This window comes from Lethenteron reissneri, chromosome 26, assembly GCF_015708825.2.
Source record: "Lethenteron reissneri isolate LAM-NWPU_2019-01 chromosome 26, ASM1570882v1, whole genome shotgun sequence".
In the NCBI taxonomy this organism is placed as follows: domain Eukaryota; kingdom Metazoa; phylum Chordata; class Hyperoartia; order Petromyzontiformes; family Petromyzontidae; genus Lethenteron; species Lethenteron reissneri.
Window position 1 is genome coordinate 16,990,869 of NC_083804.1, and position 14,876 is coordinate 17,005,744.

General features: G+C 50.6%; 1 protein-coding gene across 1 annotated transcript in view; it reads right to left on the reverse strand.

The window, feature by feature from the left end:
* The window catches only part of LOC133347724 (TBC1 domain family member 9-like), a 34,911-nt gene that overhangs the window by 6,672 nt on the left and 13,363 nt on the right, over positions 1-14,876 (reverse strand). Inside the window, 16 exon segments of the mRNA XM_061560242.1 lie at positions 411-511; positions 758-841; positions 2,831-2,914; positions 5,774-5,866; positions 6,645-6,710; positions 7,082-7,397; positions 7,740-7,808; positions 8,999-9,097; positions 10,436-10,565; positions 10,828-10,928; positions 11,274-11,384; positions 11,689-11,762; positions 12,429-12,546; positions 13,207-13,421; positions 13,894-14,044; positions 14,577-14,674. Coding sequence (XP_061416226.1) covers positions 411-511; positions 758-841; positions 2,831-2,914; positions 5,774-5,866; positions 6,645-6,710; positions 7,082-7,397; positions 7,740-7,808; positions 8,999-9,097; positions 10,436-10,565; positions 10,828-10,928; positions 11,274-11,384; positions 11,689-11,762; positions 12,429-12,546; positions 13,207-13,421; positions 13,894-14,044; positions 14,577-14,674 — 1,910 coding nt within the window.

Genomic DNA, 14,876 nt, shown 5'->3' on the forward strand with positions numbered 1-14,876 from the left:
GCTCTTAAAGTGCGGTTCCCCGTGCACCTGTTAAGGCTGGGATTTTCAGAGCATTCCAAAACAATTAGTTTTTTTTGGATCATCTGAAATTTTGGATATATCTTGACGCGATTTGCAAGATTTTCAGATTAATAAGAAAATCGGAATGCATTCCTAATTTGTACATGGACACGAACACCTGAATACACGCAATGTATCGATTCACTCCGCTGGAGAGCAATTGTTAAAATTCACACTATTCAATTCACAGATTAATTTTTGCCATGCATACAATGTATATGTATTGAAAATAATGTATGTTTACCTCCAGGTTTTTGACACCCGTTATCGTGTGCAGAATAATCGACGTGTACAGTTGCTGCACCGTTGCACGCCTGACAGACACACACACGCTGCAGGCGACAACGCACCTGGTTCATCTTGGGCAAGTCCTTGATGCTCTCCTTCTTGAGCTCCGTCTCCTGGGCCCACTTGCGCAGGTAGTAGCGGTAGTCCCTGGCCTCTGCTCCGCCTGTGTCGGCGAGTGCACGTTAGGCGGAGGCCGGCGTGCGGCCTCGCACAAAGGAATGGCGATGATGATGGCGACAATAAAGGGTGATATGACAATAATGATAAAAAAAACGATGATAAAAAAAGGTGATGACTTTAAAAGATGATGATGAAGATGCTAAGGATGATAAAGGTAATGATGAAGCTAATGATGAGGATGATAAAGATGAGGACAAGAACGATGATGAGGACTATGACGATGATGCACCTTTGTCTATGCGTGTGTTGTCCACACTCAAGGAGCCCTCAGTCAACTCTGCCAGGTGAGCGTCGTCCACGTCGCTCACCATCCCTGGGGTGCGGGCATCCGCGTACATGGTGCATGGACACGGGGGTACATGGATACATGGGGGGACAGACACACGGGTACACAGACACGCGGGTACACAGACATATAAACAAACGGATATGCAAACACGCGAGTACACAGATGGGTGAGTATGCAGACGACACAGAGGTCCATAGGTAGTCAGACACACGGATAGACAAACACGTGGGTAAACGGGCACGCAGGTACACGGGCACGAGAACATGAGGGTATACGAGCACAAAAACACACGTGTACACGAGTACACGAACACATAGGTACATGACCACATGAACACAAGGGCAGGCAACTACATAAGTATATCGCATAAACAAACACAGAGGTATATGGACATACATACAGACACACAGGCATTAGGCAAGGGCATGCAGGTACATACATGTACAGATACAGACACACAGGTACAAACACATACAAGGACAAATGCACAAATGTACAAATGCACATTGGTCGGTGGATACACATGTATGCAGGTACTCATACAGGTGGGTAGGCAGGTGCACTGCACACACAGGGGTGAGACCAATGGGGACACACAACGATTAACAGGTACATTTACACACACGCATGCACACAGTGAGATATAAACGATTCTACCAAAGTGACAGACTCGCGTCTTACACGGAATCGGAGCGCGTGAAGAGGCATTCGCATAGAACCCACAGGAGTGTGTTACTGGGTGCCCTATACTTGTGTGTACATGCACGGAGAGACACGCGCGCACACACACACAGAGCAACAGCAATAGCGGCAGTAGCAAGCGAGCGAGTGAACCGATGCAAGCGAGGTACGGGTAAGCATCGGGGTGACTCAGAAGTTCATTCAGAGGTAACTACGGAGCAGTGATTAAGTTAACCAGAGCATTTAGCGAGTGCCAAGGGCTAGTTATCGGTTTCATCAAAAGATAGTCATTTGGTTCAGTGTACACTGCCATCCAGTTCAGTAAGAGCCAGTTGTCTGGTTCAGTAGAAACTGCAATCTGCTCAGAGCCAATCATTTGGTCCAGCAAAACGTTCCATTAATTTCACCCGAGGTGCTCATCTAGTTAAATAAAGGATGCTCATCTGGTTCAGTTGGAGCTAATAATCCGGTTCAGTGGGATCCGTCATTGGATTCACTTGAGATGGTCGCCCGGTCAATGCAGAGAGTGTCATTTGATTAACATATGTTTAGTCGGAGGTCATCGAGTTAAGAGCTGTCCTATTTTAGCTGGTTACCTGGTTAATAGCTGCCAACTGGTTCAAGTAAGAGCTGTAATTTTGTTCCATATAACCCATTATCCGGTTCCTTAACAGCTGGTCGGCATGACCTCTCAACAGCCTCGGTGCTCTTGGGTTAGGGCGTTACGTTAGTGAGTTAGTGAGCTGTACCCACTCAAGCGTTAGTGTCTTCATTAGGTGATCGTCTCGAGGAGGTTATAATGCGGCAGCTGGGGTTGGGCGGAAGGTGCTCAGTGTCGGCTGGAGGGGATCAAGGGTTGCTGGGAGGAGGGGGGTTGTTGAGGGAGGGGTGAGGAACCTTTTCCTTAGCGAGGGTCCCATGGGACTTTCAAATACCATTGCCGGGCCACACATCAGTTGACCCTAAACATTGATCAGGCTAGGACTGTATGCACTGTGTTCTCAGCATGACCAGAAAAACAACAGACAACGGGTGACTGAGCGCACTAAAATCAGAATCACGGTGTCGCCAGATTGAAAATATTCCCCTCCAGTACCCCGATTAGTGCCGCTAAGATGCCTCCAAGCGATGGATAAATATTATTGTTTGCGGGCCGTTTCAAAGTGGTAGACCTCACGCGAAGTGAGGTCGTGGGCCCTCGTGGGAAGCAGGTTCCCCACCCCTGGGTTAGGGTCAGGGGTAAGGTACGGACGGGGAAGGTGGGCCCAGTGTCAGGTGACGTGGAGAGGGGGGGGTTTGTGGGGTACGGGCGTGCGGTGGCGGCTGCGTTACCACGAGAGTGCCACAGTGCCCTGTGCTCGGGGGTGTTAATGTCGAGGTCGCTGTAAGCGTCGCCTGCCCGCTTGGGCACTCCCACTGGGCGTGCGGGGAAAATGGGGTAAGGCGGCGGTGGATGGGGGGGGAGGGTGCGGGGGGAAGGGAGAGAGAGACGAGAGTAAGACAGGGCAATAGACAGGAAGCGAAGAAGAGAGGAAGAGGCGGGAGGAGAGCAGCACAGTCAGGGATTGCGGATCGGGAAGAGATGGAAAGGCAGAAAAAGGGATTCGTCTTCAAGAGAGAAGTTGAGATAGCGTGTAGGAAAGAGTGGGAGAGAGAACAGAAACAAGGGATAGAAAAGGCAGGAAATTTCACAAAGGAGGACGGATAATGGAAGAGGCAGGCAAAAGTGAAGCGACGAGAGTGCGACAAAGGCAGAAACGCATGCACTCAGAAGACGGGGACCAAGAGGAAGAGAGAGCAGTAGAGAGAGACAGGAAGGCACACATGCTTATGGGACAAAAAACGGTGCACAATTCTCTGTTAGCGTGAAAGCTAGCATGCAGCAGCACACTACGGCACAACTCGGCTCAATACAGCACATGCCACGCCACAAAAATAATATTTAATCTTTATACAGTGGAACCTCGGTATACAACCGCTTTGGAATACGTCGAATTTGGTATACGTCGTGTTTTTTCGAGAGAAACATTTCTTTGGATACGACGTCTTGCTTGGGATACGACGCGCTTGCTAGAACTTGTATGGGTCGGGATGAGTCACGGCGTACAGTACCCGAGTATGCCCCGTTCACGACTGAAACAAAGCGAGAGGGGCAGGGGCGTGGGGGGCTGCCCCCATGGAGGGTGGAGCCCCGGGTCGAGGCACGCACGACGTGCGGGGTTGAGGCACGCCACGTGACCAGCGCAGCTGGCAACAGCGCGGTCACGTGGCTTCTGTAGGCATTTTTGTAATTAGTGTCTAAATTATTTTATACAACCCCATGAATGTATAATATGCCATAAAAAATATCATTTATTTTCCTCTGGAACGAATTATTTCCTTTCTCTTTATTTCTTATGGGAAAAATTCGTTTGGTGTACGTCATTTTCGGTACAAGTCCTACCTTCTGGAACGAATTAACGACGTATACCGAGGTTCCGCTGTATAGCGTAATTTGCGCAAATGCATCACACATCACTTCACAATCCGCAAGCATAGAGCAGCATAGATTACGATGTTTTCGGCTAATTAATGAGTATTCATTACATGCCACAGCTGAGCACCGTACAGCACAACACACACCGGTGCACGGTACCTTACACTGCAACAGGACAGCACAACAGCAATGAGAGCAGCATGTGGTGGGAAGGACACGTCGCTAGAAGGGACAATTGCCGATGGTCGTAACTAACGATGGAGTGACAGCCAAAGGAGGGAATGCAACCGAGAGGAAGTCCACCGAGGAGATGGCAGCGATCAATGCCGCTCATGTGCTGGTGGTGCTAAACGGATTTTAACATCGCAGAACCGTGAGAGATGGCGATGGCTTGCCGAGCCCTTCATCCAACAATGGATTGGCTGATGATGACGTCGATGATGTGTTACACGCAAAGGCTGCCTTTCTTAACCTGGCTAGATTGTGTTGGACTAGACGCTGTCATCGAGATACTATTAATACCTGTACTGTCGTCGTGGTGTAGGTCGCAGTGGTAAGTGTATGGGAGAAGCACACTGGGTGTTGAGCGCAACCAGGCAATGGCTCAATAATAACTGCTACTTAGGGCCAATGTGATACTGTAGGCTACTGCAAGTCTGTGAGTGGGTCTAGCTTACCGATGAGCTCAAACGAGAGGTCACTATTATCACCATTATCACCATTATCACGTGACTTTGAACCAACAAGATCCCTCAGATCCTCTGGTTCCAATCTTTTAGTCGTCTCAAGGGCCAGGACCAAAACTCAGGGAGAAGCAGCCTTCTTCAGTGTGCATGGTCCTCGCCTGTGGAACAGCTTGCCATTGATCTGAGGGCTTTGCAATCATTAAGCAATTTTAAGTTAAATCTAAAAACTTACCTTTTTAAACTTTCTTTTACTTAAGATTATTTTATTGTGTTATTTTTTTTTAATATGCCTTCGATAGGAATTTATTAGGATGCAATTTTGTTTGTATGGAAATTGCTTTTATTGTTATTTTGCTTTAGTCTTTTAACAATGTTTTAGTTGATCTGTACAGCACTTTGAATTGCATTTTTTGCACAAAATAGTGCTATAGAAATAAAGGTTTTATTGAATGATTGACCACCACCACAAAGTCCACCACAACTGTCACCACCACAATCACCATTACAATGACCACCGCCACCCACCACAAAGACCACACCAACTACCCACGACTGTCAGCTTCCCAAAGGCCACCACAACCACCGCAACAACCACCACCACCACGGAGACCGAGTGCTGTCACCGCTACCCCTCCAGGACCATGTTAAGTCACCCTTGTCTCCCTGGTGCTGATATTTGTATACTTACTATTAATATATAAATTTATGGCTGAATTGACCCAGAGGAGGCCCAGAACAGGTGTGGAAATCATGTGCCACTTCTGAGCATGGCGGGGAAAAGTTACACGGGTCGGCAACCAAAATAGCAAGAGCCATTTTTTCGAATTCTGTATAAAACTCGCTATTTCAAGATCCGCAATGCACGTGAATAGAAGACGGTCCTTAATGAATAAGGTCATGAAGCAGTCCTTGAAGAGCCGCATGCGGCTCCGGAACCCCAGGATGCCTACCCCTGTGCTCATCCTTGTACCACTGCTCCACAGACACGCGCAAAACGAACTATACACACAAAAAACCATTAACAATGACACACACACATACAACACAACCATATACACAACCGCACACACACAGACCCTCCCGGCCCCACCGCGAGCAGGCCGACGCTCCTACCGTGCTGTGGGGTGCATGGCGTGATGTCCTCATAGAAGAATCGCGTGGCTTCCAGCGCTGACTCTGTCTCCTCGTGCTCCGAGGGACTGAGAGCTGCACAACAAAGACAAAGATCCCCCATATAGCATTCACAGATTTTTGTTGCGAGTTAAACGACAAGTATTTAAAATAATTTTATGTTACCAAGTAAGGCCCACTGAGCTATAAAGCTATTTTTCGGCTTAATAAAGGGGCTTATCAAGTGGAAATGTATACCAACCAAATACACTGAACGCAAGTTGATTCTTAATGTGGAGCGAAAAACCGGAGTACCTAGGGAAAATCAACGCGACCACGACAGAGAGACGCAGACTCCAAATATACAGCAAGTGTCATCAGGGTTGGGATCGAACGCACGTCCTCCTGTATACCAGGCGAGGTATTTAACATCTCGCCACAGAAAATGCTGTTAGCAAGCACCTACAAAGGTTGGCACGGCACAGCACACGAGGAGATAGGTGGCCAGCACTACGCGCGGCTATCTGTCTCCCGATTGGCGATGTTTACACACCGCACCAGGTACTCAGTTGAGGCCCAGAACGCATTTCAGATAATCACCACTGAAGTTGGCCATGAGCGAGAATCGAACGCGGGTTGCCAGGTTCGTAGTGCAGCGAGTTATTTATTGTGCCACCGCCCCCCACACATATACATACATATACATACATATACACATCGGTACGTGTACATATATCCACTAACAAATGTTCAGACACACTGGAAAAAGTTTACTGGATAAACAAACCACATAAAGTACAAACCAATTTCAGCTTCAGTTGACCTCGCAAAGACCTAATGCTTACCTGGAAATGAATCAACACGACAATGTTACCTGGAGGAAGATGCAACTTGTAGAGGAGTTTCAGCTTCTCGGTCAGGTCTCCATGGTACATTATCCCTGTGGAAAACAAACACACGCAGGCTTTTATCTGTGTTACTGTTTGCGGTAGTACAGTGGTGAGCGGTAGTGCCATGGTGAGTGCACTGCGCTATGAACCCGGTGACCCGAGTTGAATTCCCGTTCACGACCAAAAACAGTGGCTAATAATAAAACTGGTATTGGGCCTTGCCTAGGGGAGACAAAAGCTGCCAGACATGATGTCGGCCACAAACCCCACCGTGTGCTGTGCCTGCCTTCATTAGTGCTCGCGAAAAGCACTTGCCCCAATAGTCGTGAAAAGGCTATACGGGGGATCCTTTGTCTTTGTTGCTGTATGCAAACATCTATTTCAAGGGTTCCCCTCATCACCGCGGCGGCGAGCGTCTCACCGAGCGCGCTCACAAACTCCTTGAAGTTGATGAGGCCGTCGCGGTTGGTGTCGAGCAGGCGAAAGAGGCGCGGCGCGAGCGGCGGGGGGTGCGGCCCCCGCACCCACGGCGACAGCGCTGCGAGCAGCGAGTGGAGCTGCGCCGCATCCACACGGTACTGCTCTAGGTAGGGCAGGCTCGGGTCGTGCCGCTCGCTGACCGGCACCGCCGTGCTCCCGCCGTCGCCATCGCTGCCGCCGCCGCTAACACCAGCGCCACCATTGCCGGTGGTGGCGGCGGTGGCACTTCCCCAGTAACAGCTGCGCAGGTGCTCCCACTGCGGGGGCACAGGAGTGGGGGAATGGGGGGACCGCAGGGGGAAGCAGCAGCATAGAGGGCTGAGCAGCTGTACTATGATTCAAGTAATTCTCCACCAGTGGAGTGTGATGGCTACCGCTGAGAGAAGCAGGTGAAGCTGACCGTGTCCAGAGTGTGATCTAGTGATGTACTTGGTGCGAGGGGTGTGGTGTGGTGAATGGGATGTAGCGAGGGGTACACAGTGCCCAGAGCGTGGTGTAGTAATGTACTTGGTATGAGGGGTGTTGCGTGGTGAGTGGTGGATGACGCGAGTGGTGTGGTGCGGTATGGTGATCGGCACGGTCAAGTGCAATGGTCCCACCTTGAAGAGCACAAAGAGTTCCTCTAGCTCTTCCAGAGTGAACTGAGTCTCAGTCATGATGGAGCGAACCTGGCACAAAGATACAGACAAAGCGAAGAATAAACATACAGTTTGCACAGACTCTTGGGGCAAGTGCTGTTAGTCAGCAACTATGATGGCCTACATGGCGCAAAATGTCTGGTCGCATTTCTTTCCACAAGATTGATGTTCAAGGTCCTCATTTAAGGCGGAGTAGACCTAGGAGAAGAGACCCAAGACAGGTTCGAATATCACTCGACACTGATGTTAGCAGTGGTCGGGAATCAAACCTAGGTGGGCCAGGTTCGTGATGCAGTGCGTTAAAAACAACACGACCACTCCATTAACCCAGGAAAGCCTCATTGTGCCTCAAGGTTGTCAGGTTCAACTGGCGAGTGCTTTGGCTTCTCGTGGGTGGAGTCCAGAGTACCCAGAGAAAGACTACACATGGGCAGAAGGTACCGCTCGATTCAACCCATTGCTGTGGAGCAGTGGTTCTTAACCGGGGTTACGTGGACCTCTAGGGGTAACGTGGAAAAGTCCCAGGGGGTACATGAGGTGATTTATAAATGTGTGAATTTATATCATATATGATGAAAGTCATTGGTGAATAATCATGTATGAATCTGTCAATATACTAAAACTACAATAAAATGTGAATCCATATGGTAACCTAGAAAGATATAAAAGACCTTTCTAAATGCATTGATCGTAAACAATGTGGTTTCCAAGAGTAACCAGCGAGCTCGAACAGATTACGTCATGCATGCAGAACGTCCGTTGATTTTTTTATTTGATTGCAGTTACGAGCGTGTTAGGATACCTCAAAAAATGGACAATTGGTAAAAATATGAATCTTCATTATTCATACATTTATTTCTCAGAACCACGTTGGGTCAGGCAAGGAGGTATTCGGTTGAAACACAATTCAACAAGGGGTACAGTAGCTAAAAAAGATTGAGAGCCACTGCTGTAGTGCCATCTCCTGGCCACCTCGCAGCCCACGCCTACGACATCTGGCATTCCCAGACAGTCGTGCATCCAAATATTAACCAGTAATAGCATCTTCCAAGTGTCTGTTTCGTTTCTAAGATGTGACGGGATCGAGTACATTGAGGGTGATTGTATTATAATAGGCAAATTATAATTGACGCTATCATTTTAAGAACCCTAATCACTCTAGGGTTTAGGTCGATGATGAGTGAGATGCTTGTGGTGGTGAGGTTGTTTGTGGGTCTTACAACGTTTCTCTTGGTGGTGTCCTCGAGGGTCTGGATGACTCTCAGACGTTGCCTGAACCTCATCTGCTCTATCACCTCAGCCCGGATGCAGCCGAACCTCTGCAGGCCACACCACGCAGCGCCGCACAGCAGTGAGTCACAGCTCATGGAACAACACCAGACTCGTATACTCATTCAAGTTTACTTTGTATCGCCAGGTGAAAACTTAACAGATCAGGATATTATAATTTGCAAGAGTGACCTGTCCGTAGGGGGTGCTGATTGCCTGTGTGTCATCTGGAATTAGTCCATTTGCAGGTAATTTGAATTTGACAAAAGTTGGACCCCAATGCCCACACACAATGGCCTCATCTTGCACACGTCGGAGGATCTTTATCGCCCACTGTGAAGTGGATTGCGCATAGAAATAATACTGTTACACCCCGCAGCAATAGCCAGGGCGGCCGCTGGATTCAAACCGTGAACCTTTGCAACAAGTGGTGAATCCGCTACCGCTAAGCCATGTCCCCGCAAATTAACCGCCACAGGGAACCAGCACCACAGTGACAAATCTTCTCTTTACCTTTTCTCCCAATTACATTCCAACTGTGCCATTGGTGCCATCACCAGATGAAGACATTTCCAAGCAGCTAGCAGTGCATCATCCTGTGTCAGAGAATGACCCCGGAATATGACAGCACTGAACTACTTTCGAGGTCACCGCAGAGAATGATTGCCGCCGGTGTACGTGGATGGCTATTCAACTCAAGTTGCTGGATTTGAAGTGCAAACCACTGCATCACCATTCCACACCCACACACATGTACATACAAATACACACGCGAACACTCTCTCACTCAAACTGAACACAAGCACACTTGCACACACCAACTTCTCACACTTGTACAAGCACAAAACAACAGCCGCCATTCACCACTAAGTGGCAGTGACGTGACCGCAGTGCTTCTGCCAGGTGCACTGAGGCCACGTGAAGTGTCGAAGGCTTGCTGTCAGGTCAGTGAACAGACTCAGGTGCCATGGGTTGACTGACTGAGATGACCGGCAGATGCACCAGCTGTGCACCCTACTGTACCAACTTGCTGCATTTTAGCCGCCCAGCACTCTGCTCGTTGTTGTGAGCATCGTTCCTCTACCCATGTCAGGGGGTGACTGCCTTTAACTGCCCAATAGCGTCCTTCACGAGCCTCCTCCATAGAGGCTGATCTGGACACCACTGGTACCAGTAATTGCCAAATCCACTGAGCTCCACATCCTCCTGTACCGCATCAGTCCACCTCTTTTCCAGCCCGTGTCACTACCCATTTAGACCCCTCTATCCGGTCAAAAACACAAACACACTTGTGCGCATACATGCTCACACTTACATGCACTCGCGCAGACCGGCATACACACACACCCGTACACTCACGTACACATGCTCATGTTCATGCCTCGGACCTCATAAGACGTGCGGATGAGCTGGAAGATGTCCACTTCCGGCTGAGGCTCGGTGTTCTCGGACAGCAGCGCGTGCAGATGCGTTATCGGTGGCAGCGTGCTGTCCTTGTTGGTGACACTGTCCAGGTAACTGCACGCACACGCACGCTTGTGAGGACACGAGAACTCACATAAAGCCGCACGCACACACACAAAAACACTGCACAATACATTGGCACGCGCACAAACATGCAATGCACGACTACGCACAACACAAATACACGGACAGACATGAACAAAAGCACATGCGCGCGTGCACATAAATACACGTACGTACACGCAGGCACACAATTACACACGCATGCACATACACAAACACGCTCTCAAACGCGCGCGCGCACCCATACACACACCTGCCCAGGATGGTCATGGCCTCGCCATCGTCGTGGCACGACAGCAGCTTGCTCATGTTGGCGTGCAGCACGGCCAGGGCCAGCTGGAAGATCATGCGCACCTGCAAGGTGCCGGCATCAAACACGCAGCACGCGATAAACACCACACAGCCCCGAGTGAGCGGGGTAGGTGAGTGGGTGGGTGGGTGAAGGTTGGTTTGGGTGGGTGAGGTGGTGGGTGGTTGTGTGAGGGGGTGGATGGGTAAGGAAGAGGGTAGGTGGGTGGGTGGGTGAGGGGAATGGTGGATATGGGTGGGTGAGGGGAATGGTGGGTGAGGGGATTGGTAGGTGGGTAGGTGGGGGAGGGAGGGCGGGTGGGGGAGGGCGGGCGGGTGGGGGAGGGCAGGCGGGTGGGTGGGGGAGGGCATGGGCGGGTGTCTGGGTGAGAGTGTGGGTGGGTGAGTCACCCCGTCCAGCATGAAGCAGTCGACCACACAGACGGCGCTGGAGAAGGGCAGCACGGACAGGAAGAGCGTGAGGAACCATGACAGGGAGATGGTGGAGATGACACCCAGGTCCTGTCAGGGAGGATCATCCGTATCATCACAACCATCATCATCATCACTACCGCCACCATCATTATCACCACCACTACCACAAACATTGACATGCCCCTCACCATCATCACCATCACTGCAATCATCATTATTCCCATCGTAATTACCATATTTGCCATAATCACCACCATCACTGCCTACATCGTCATCCACATCACCACGCTCATTACCAGCACCACCATCAATGTCATGTCTACTATGATTCAGCATTGGCAGGACCATCACAATCAGTACCACCATCACTGGCACTGCAGGGTGTGTTCACCTGCATCCGCTCGCACAGCTGGGGCAGGTGCTCCCGTGTCAGCTCCTCAAACACGCCCTGGTCCACAAGCGCTCCTGGATTCCGGAGCACAAAGACAAGACAAAGACCCCCCGTATAGCCTTAATAGACTGTTGGGGCAAATGCTGTTAGCGAGCACCTATGAAGGCCGACGCGGCATAAGAGGCGGTGGGTGGCCAGCACCACGTCCAGCAGCCTTTGTCTCCCCAGTGGCGATGTTTACGCACTGCACAAGGTACTCATTTGAGGCTGAATCGACTTAGGGGAAGCCTAGAACCGGTTCATTAATCGTCATGTTGGCCGTGAACAGGAATCGAACCCGAGTTGCCAGGTTCATAGCACAACAAGCTAACTGCTATACTACCGGTCAAGGAGCATGCACACACCATTACGCATGAGTACAGCACGCACACACACACACACGAGCACTCACGAGCAGAGGATACACACACAAGCACATATGAGTATGCATTGAATACAGCACACTCACAAACACAAGCACACACGAGCAAAGGATACACACACGAGCATGCACGAGTACGTACGCACGAGCAAACGTACGCAGTGTTTAAACTACAGCAGGTGTTTATACTACAGGCTGATGTCTGGAAGGATCAGGAGGCAGAGAAAACAAGCAGACGAAGCAGAATAAATAAATGAATGGAGCGGAAGAGACAGAGAGTAGAGAGAGGAAGTCATTCGGGTCAGGGTAGCGGACATACCGACGACGCGCGTGTTGTAGTAGTCGGGCAGCATGCGTTCACACAGAGCCACCAACAGCCAGAAGGCCTCCTCCTCCTTCGTGTACAGAAGCAGCACGGACGTCACGATGTTCATGGCCTGTGGGCGAAGGGACGGAGAGGGGGACCCAGTCAAACCACTGTGATGTCCAGCTCGCAGCATGCGCAGCACAATGTCTGCTGCATTGCTCATGTCATTGTACATTGTGACTTTGGGGCGCTCTGTAAACATAAATTGCATTGGGCAGACAACACATTGAAAAAACAATGAATGCGACGCAATAAACAGCACTGCAAACTGCGCAAATCATCACACAATGCAGTGCACATGAATGCGTGCGTGCCTATATATGCATGAATATATACTTGTATGTGAGCATACATGTGTGTGCATGCCACCTGGCCGTACTGTATCTGCAACAGGCGTTGCAGTGTGCGTGTGTTTATGTGCGCTTGCGTGTGTGTGTGCGCCCATGCGTGCGTGGGGAGTGGTAGTGCAGTGGTTGGCACGCTACACTACGAACCCAGTGAGCCGAGTTTGATTCCCGCTCATGGCGGGTCGACTCAGCCTCAAATGAGTACCAAGTGCAATGTGTAACTTCGTTACAAGGCAGCCAAAGGCAGCTGGCCCTGGTGGTGGCCACCCACCCCATCGTGTGCCGTTCCAGCCTTCACGGGTGCTCGCAAGCAGCGCTTTGCCCCCAAAAAGTCTATTAAGGCTACACGGGTGATCGTTGTCTTGTATCTGTGCATGCGTCACCTGGCAGTATCCGATGGAGGGGTTGCGGTGTGCGTAGGCAGTGAGCACACGGCGCAGCGCGGCGATGCCCATCTCTGACTGGAAGGCCGGGTGCTCGGGTAGCGAGCGGTGCAGGTCGCGCTCGATCTCGTCCGTCACGAGGCTCATGCGACCCATGCTGCTGCGCACGAGCTCCGCGTAGTAGCCTGGGTACGAGTTCATCTCGTGGATCGCGCCTGCGCCACATCAGGCGACGTCAAGGTCAGTGCGTCGCACCTTTCAACGCAGGGCCACGTGCGGGGTTTTACGGTCTGGCCGCCGAATTTTTCTAGGAAGATGCAACGGTTTTTTTGTGTAGCCACGCTCAACTCAATCAATGGAAAAGTGAAAGCACACGACTGAAACCACAGATTACACCTCAATTCTGGAACACAATCCAATGCGAGAGTAGTTTCTACATAGCACAGTCATAAACTGAGACTGCCTGGCATGTGACGTGTCTGCAGCGTGGACACTACAGCTAACAACAAGTCAGTATTGCTTTGCACGTTGTTCAGTTTGTTATCTTGAGTGCAATTTAGTATTTTTTCCACCAAATTTTTTGGGTTTCCACAATCAACTTAGTCATTATGTGCGGGAAGCGATACGACCGCCCACGCTAATTCCAAGACCGCCACCCCCCTCCCACCACAATCACCCCACACGCACCAGAGAAGTGCATCCAGAGTTCCCCGCGCAGTGACTCAGGGATCCCGCGCATGACGAGGTCGCGTGTGCGCTCCGTGCGGTACATGCACACGCCGCGGCCAAACTCCGCAAAGTGGATGCTCCACGACTCCTCCTTCATCAGCTCCTTCGCCTGGGGGGGGGGGAGGGGGGGGGAGGTGGCGGGTGGGTGAGATGAGGTGGAGAGGAGGTCAAAATAAGGTGGTAGGGACAGCAGCAGCTACAGGAAAAGTGACGGAAGCAGATAAACAACAGCAAGAAGCAGCAGAAGTGGCAGCAGTAGCAGCGCGAGAAGCAACAACAGCAGAGCATCAACAGCAAAAGCAGCAGATAAACAACAGAATGCACAATGAGCATTTAAAACAATTGACAGCAGCAGCAACACAAGCAACAAAACCAATAACAGAAGCAGCACGAACAGCAGCGAAGGTAACACAATCAGAGACCATGTCAGCAATTGCAACGACAGGACAGATTAACACATCACTGCTAAGACAACATCCTGTATTGAACCATGTGGGATCCCATAGAGCTGGGGATACCCAAGTCCCATGCAGAGGTGGAACTGGCTCAGTGGCGGCCGTGGGGGCAGCGTTGTGTGGCTAACGAAGTGAGGGGGTGGGGGGGGGGGAGAGGTGGAGGGGGGCGGTGCCCAGTGATTGTACCTGCTTGAGGTCAATGGTGTGGCTGTCCGAGCGGTGAAACATGGTCATCAACGCCTCCGTGGTCTCCTGGGGTGCGTTGCTGGGTGTTGCCCCTCGTTCTATAGCAACAGCAGCAGCAACAGCAACAGCGATAGCAGTAGCAGCAACAACATGAGTGGTGGCATCAACAAATAGAGGTGCCACAGAGCCAGAGAGCGGAAGACAGTGATGAATGGTTATTAATGGTTGACTAAGGTTGAGTGTTTCGCCAGTTATTTCTGCATAAGGTTAAGTGACCTATATTAACAAAATTGTGCAGTG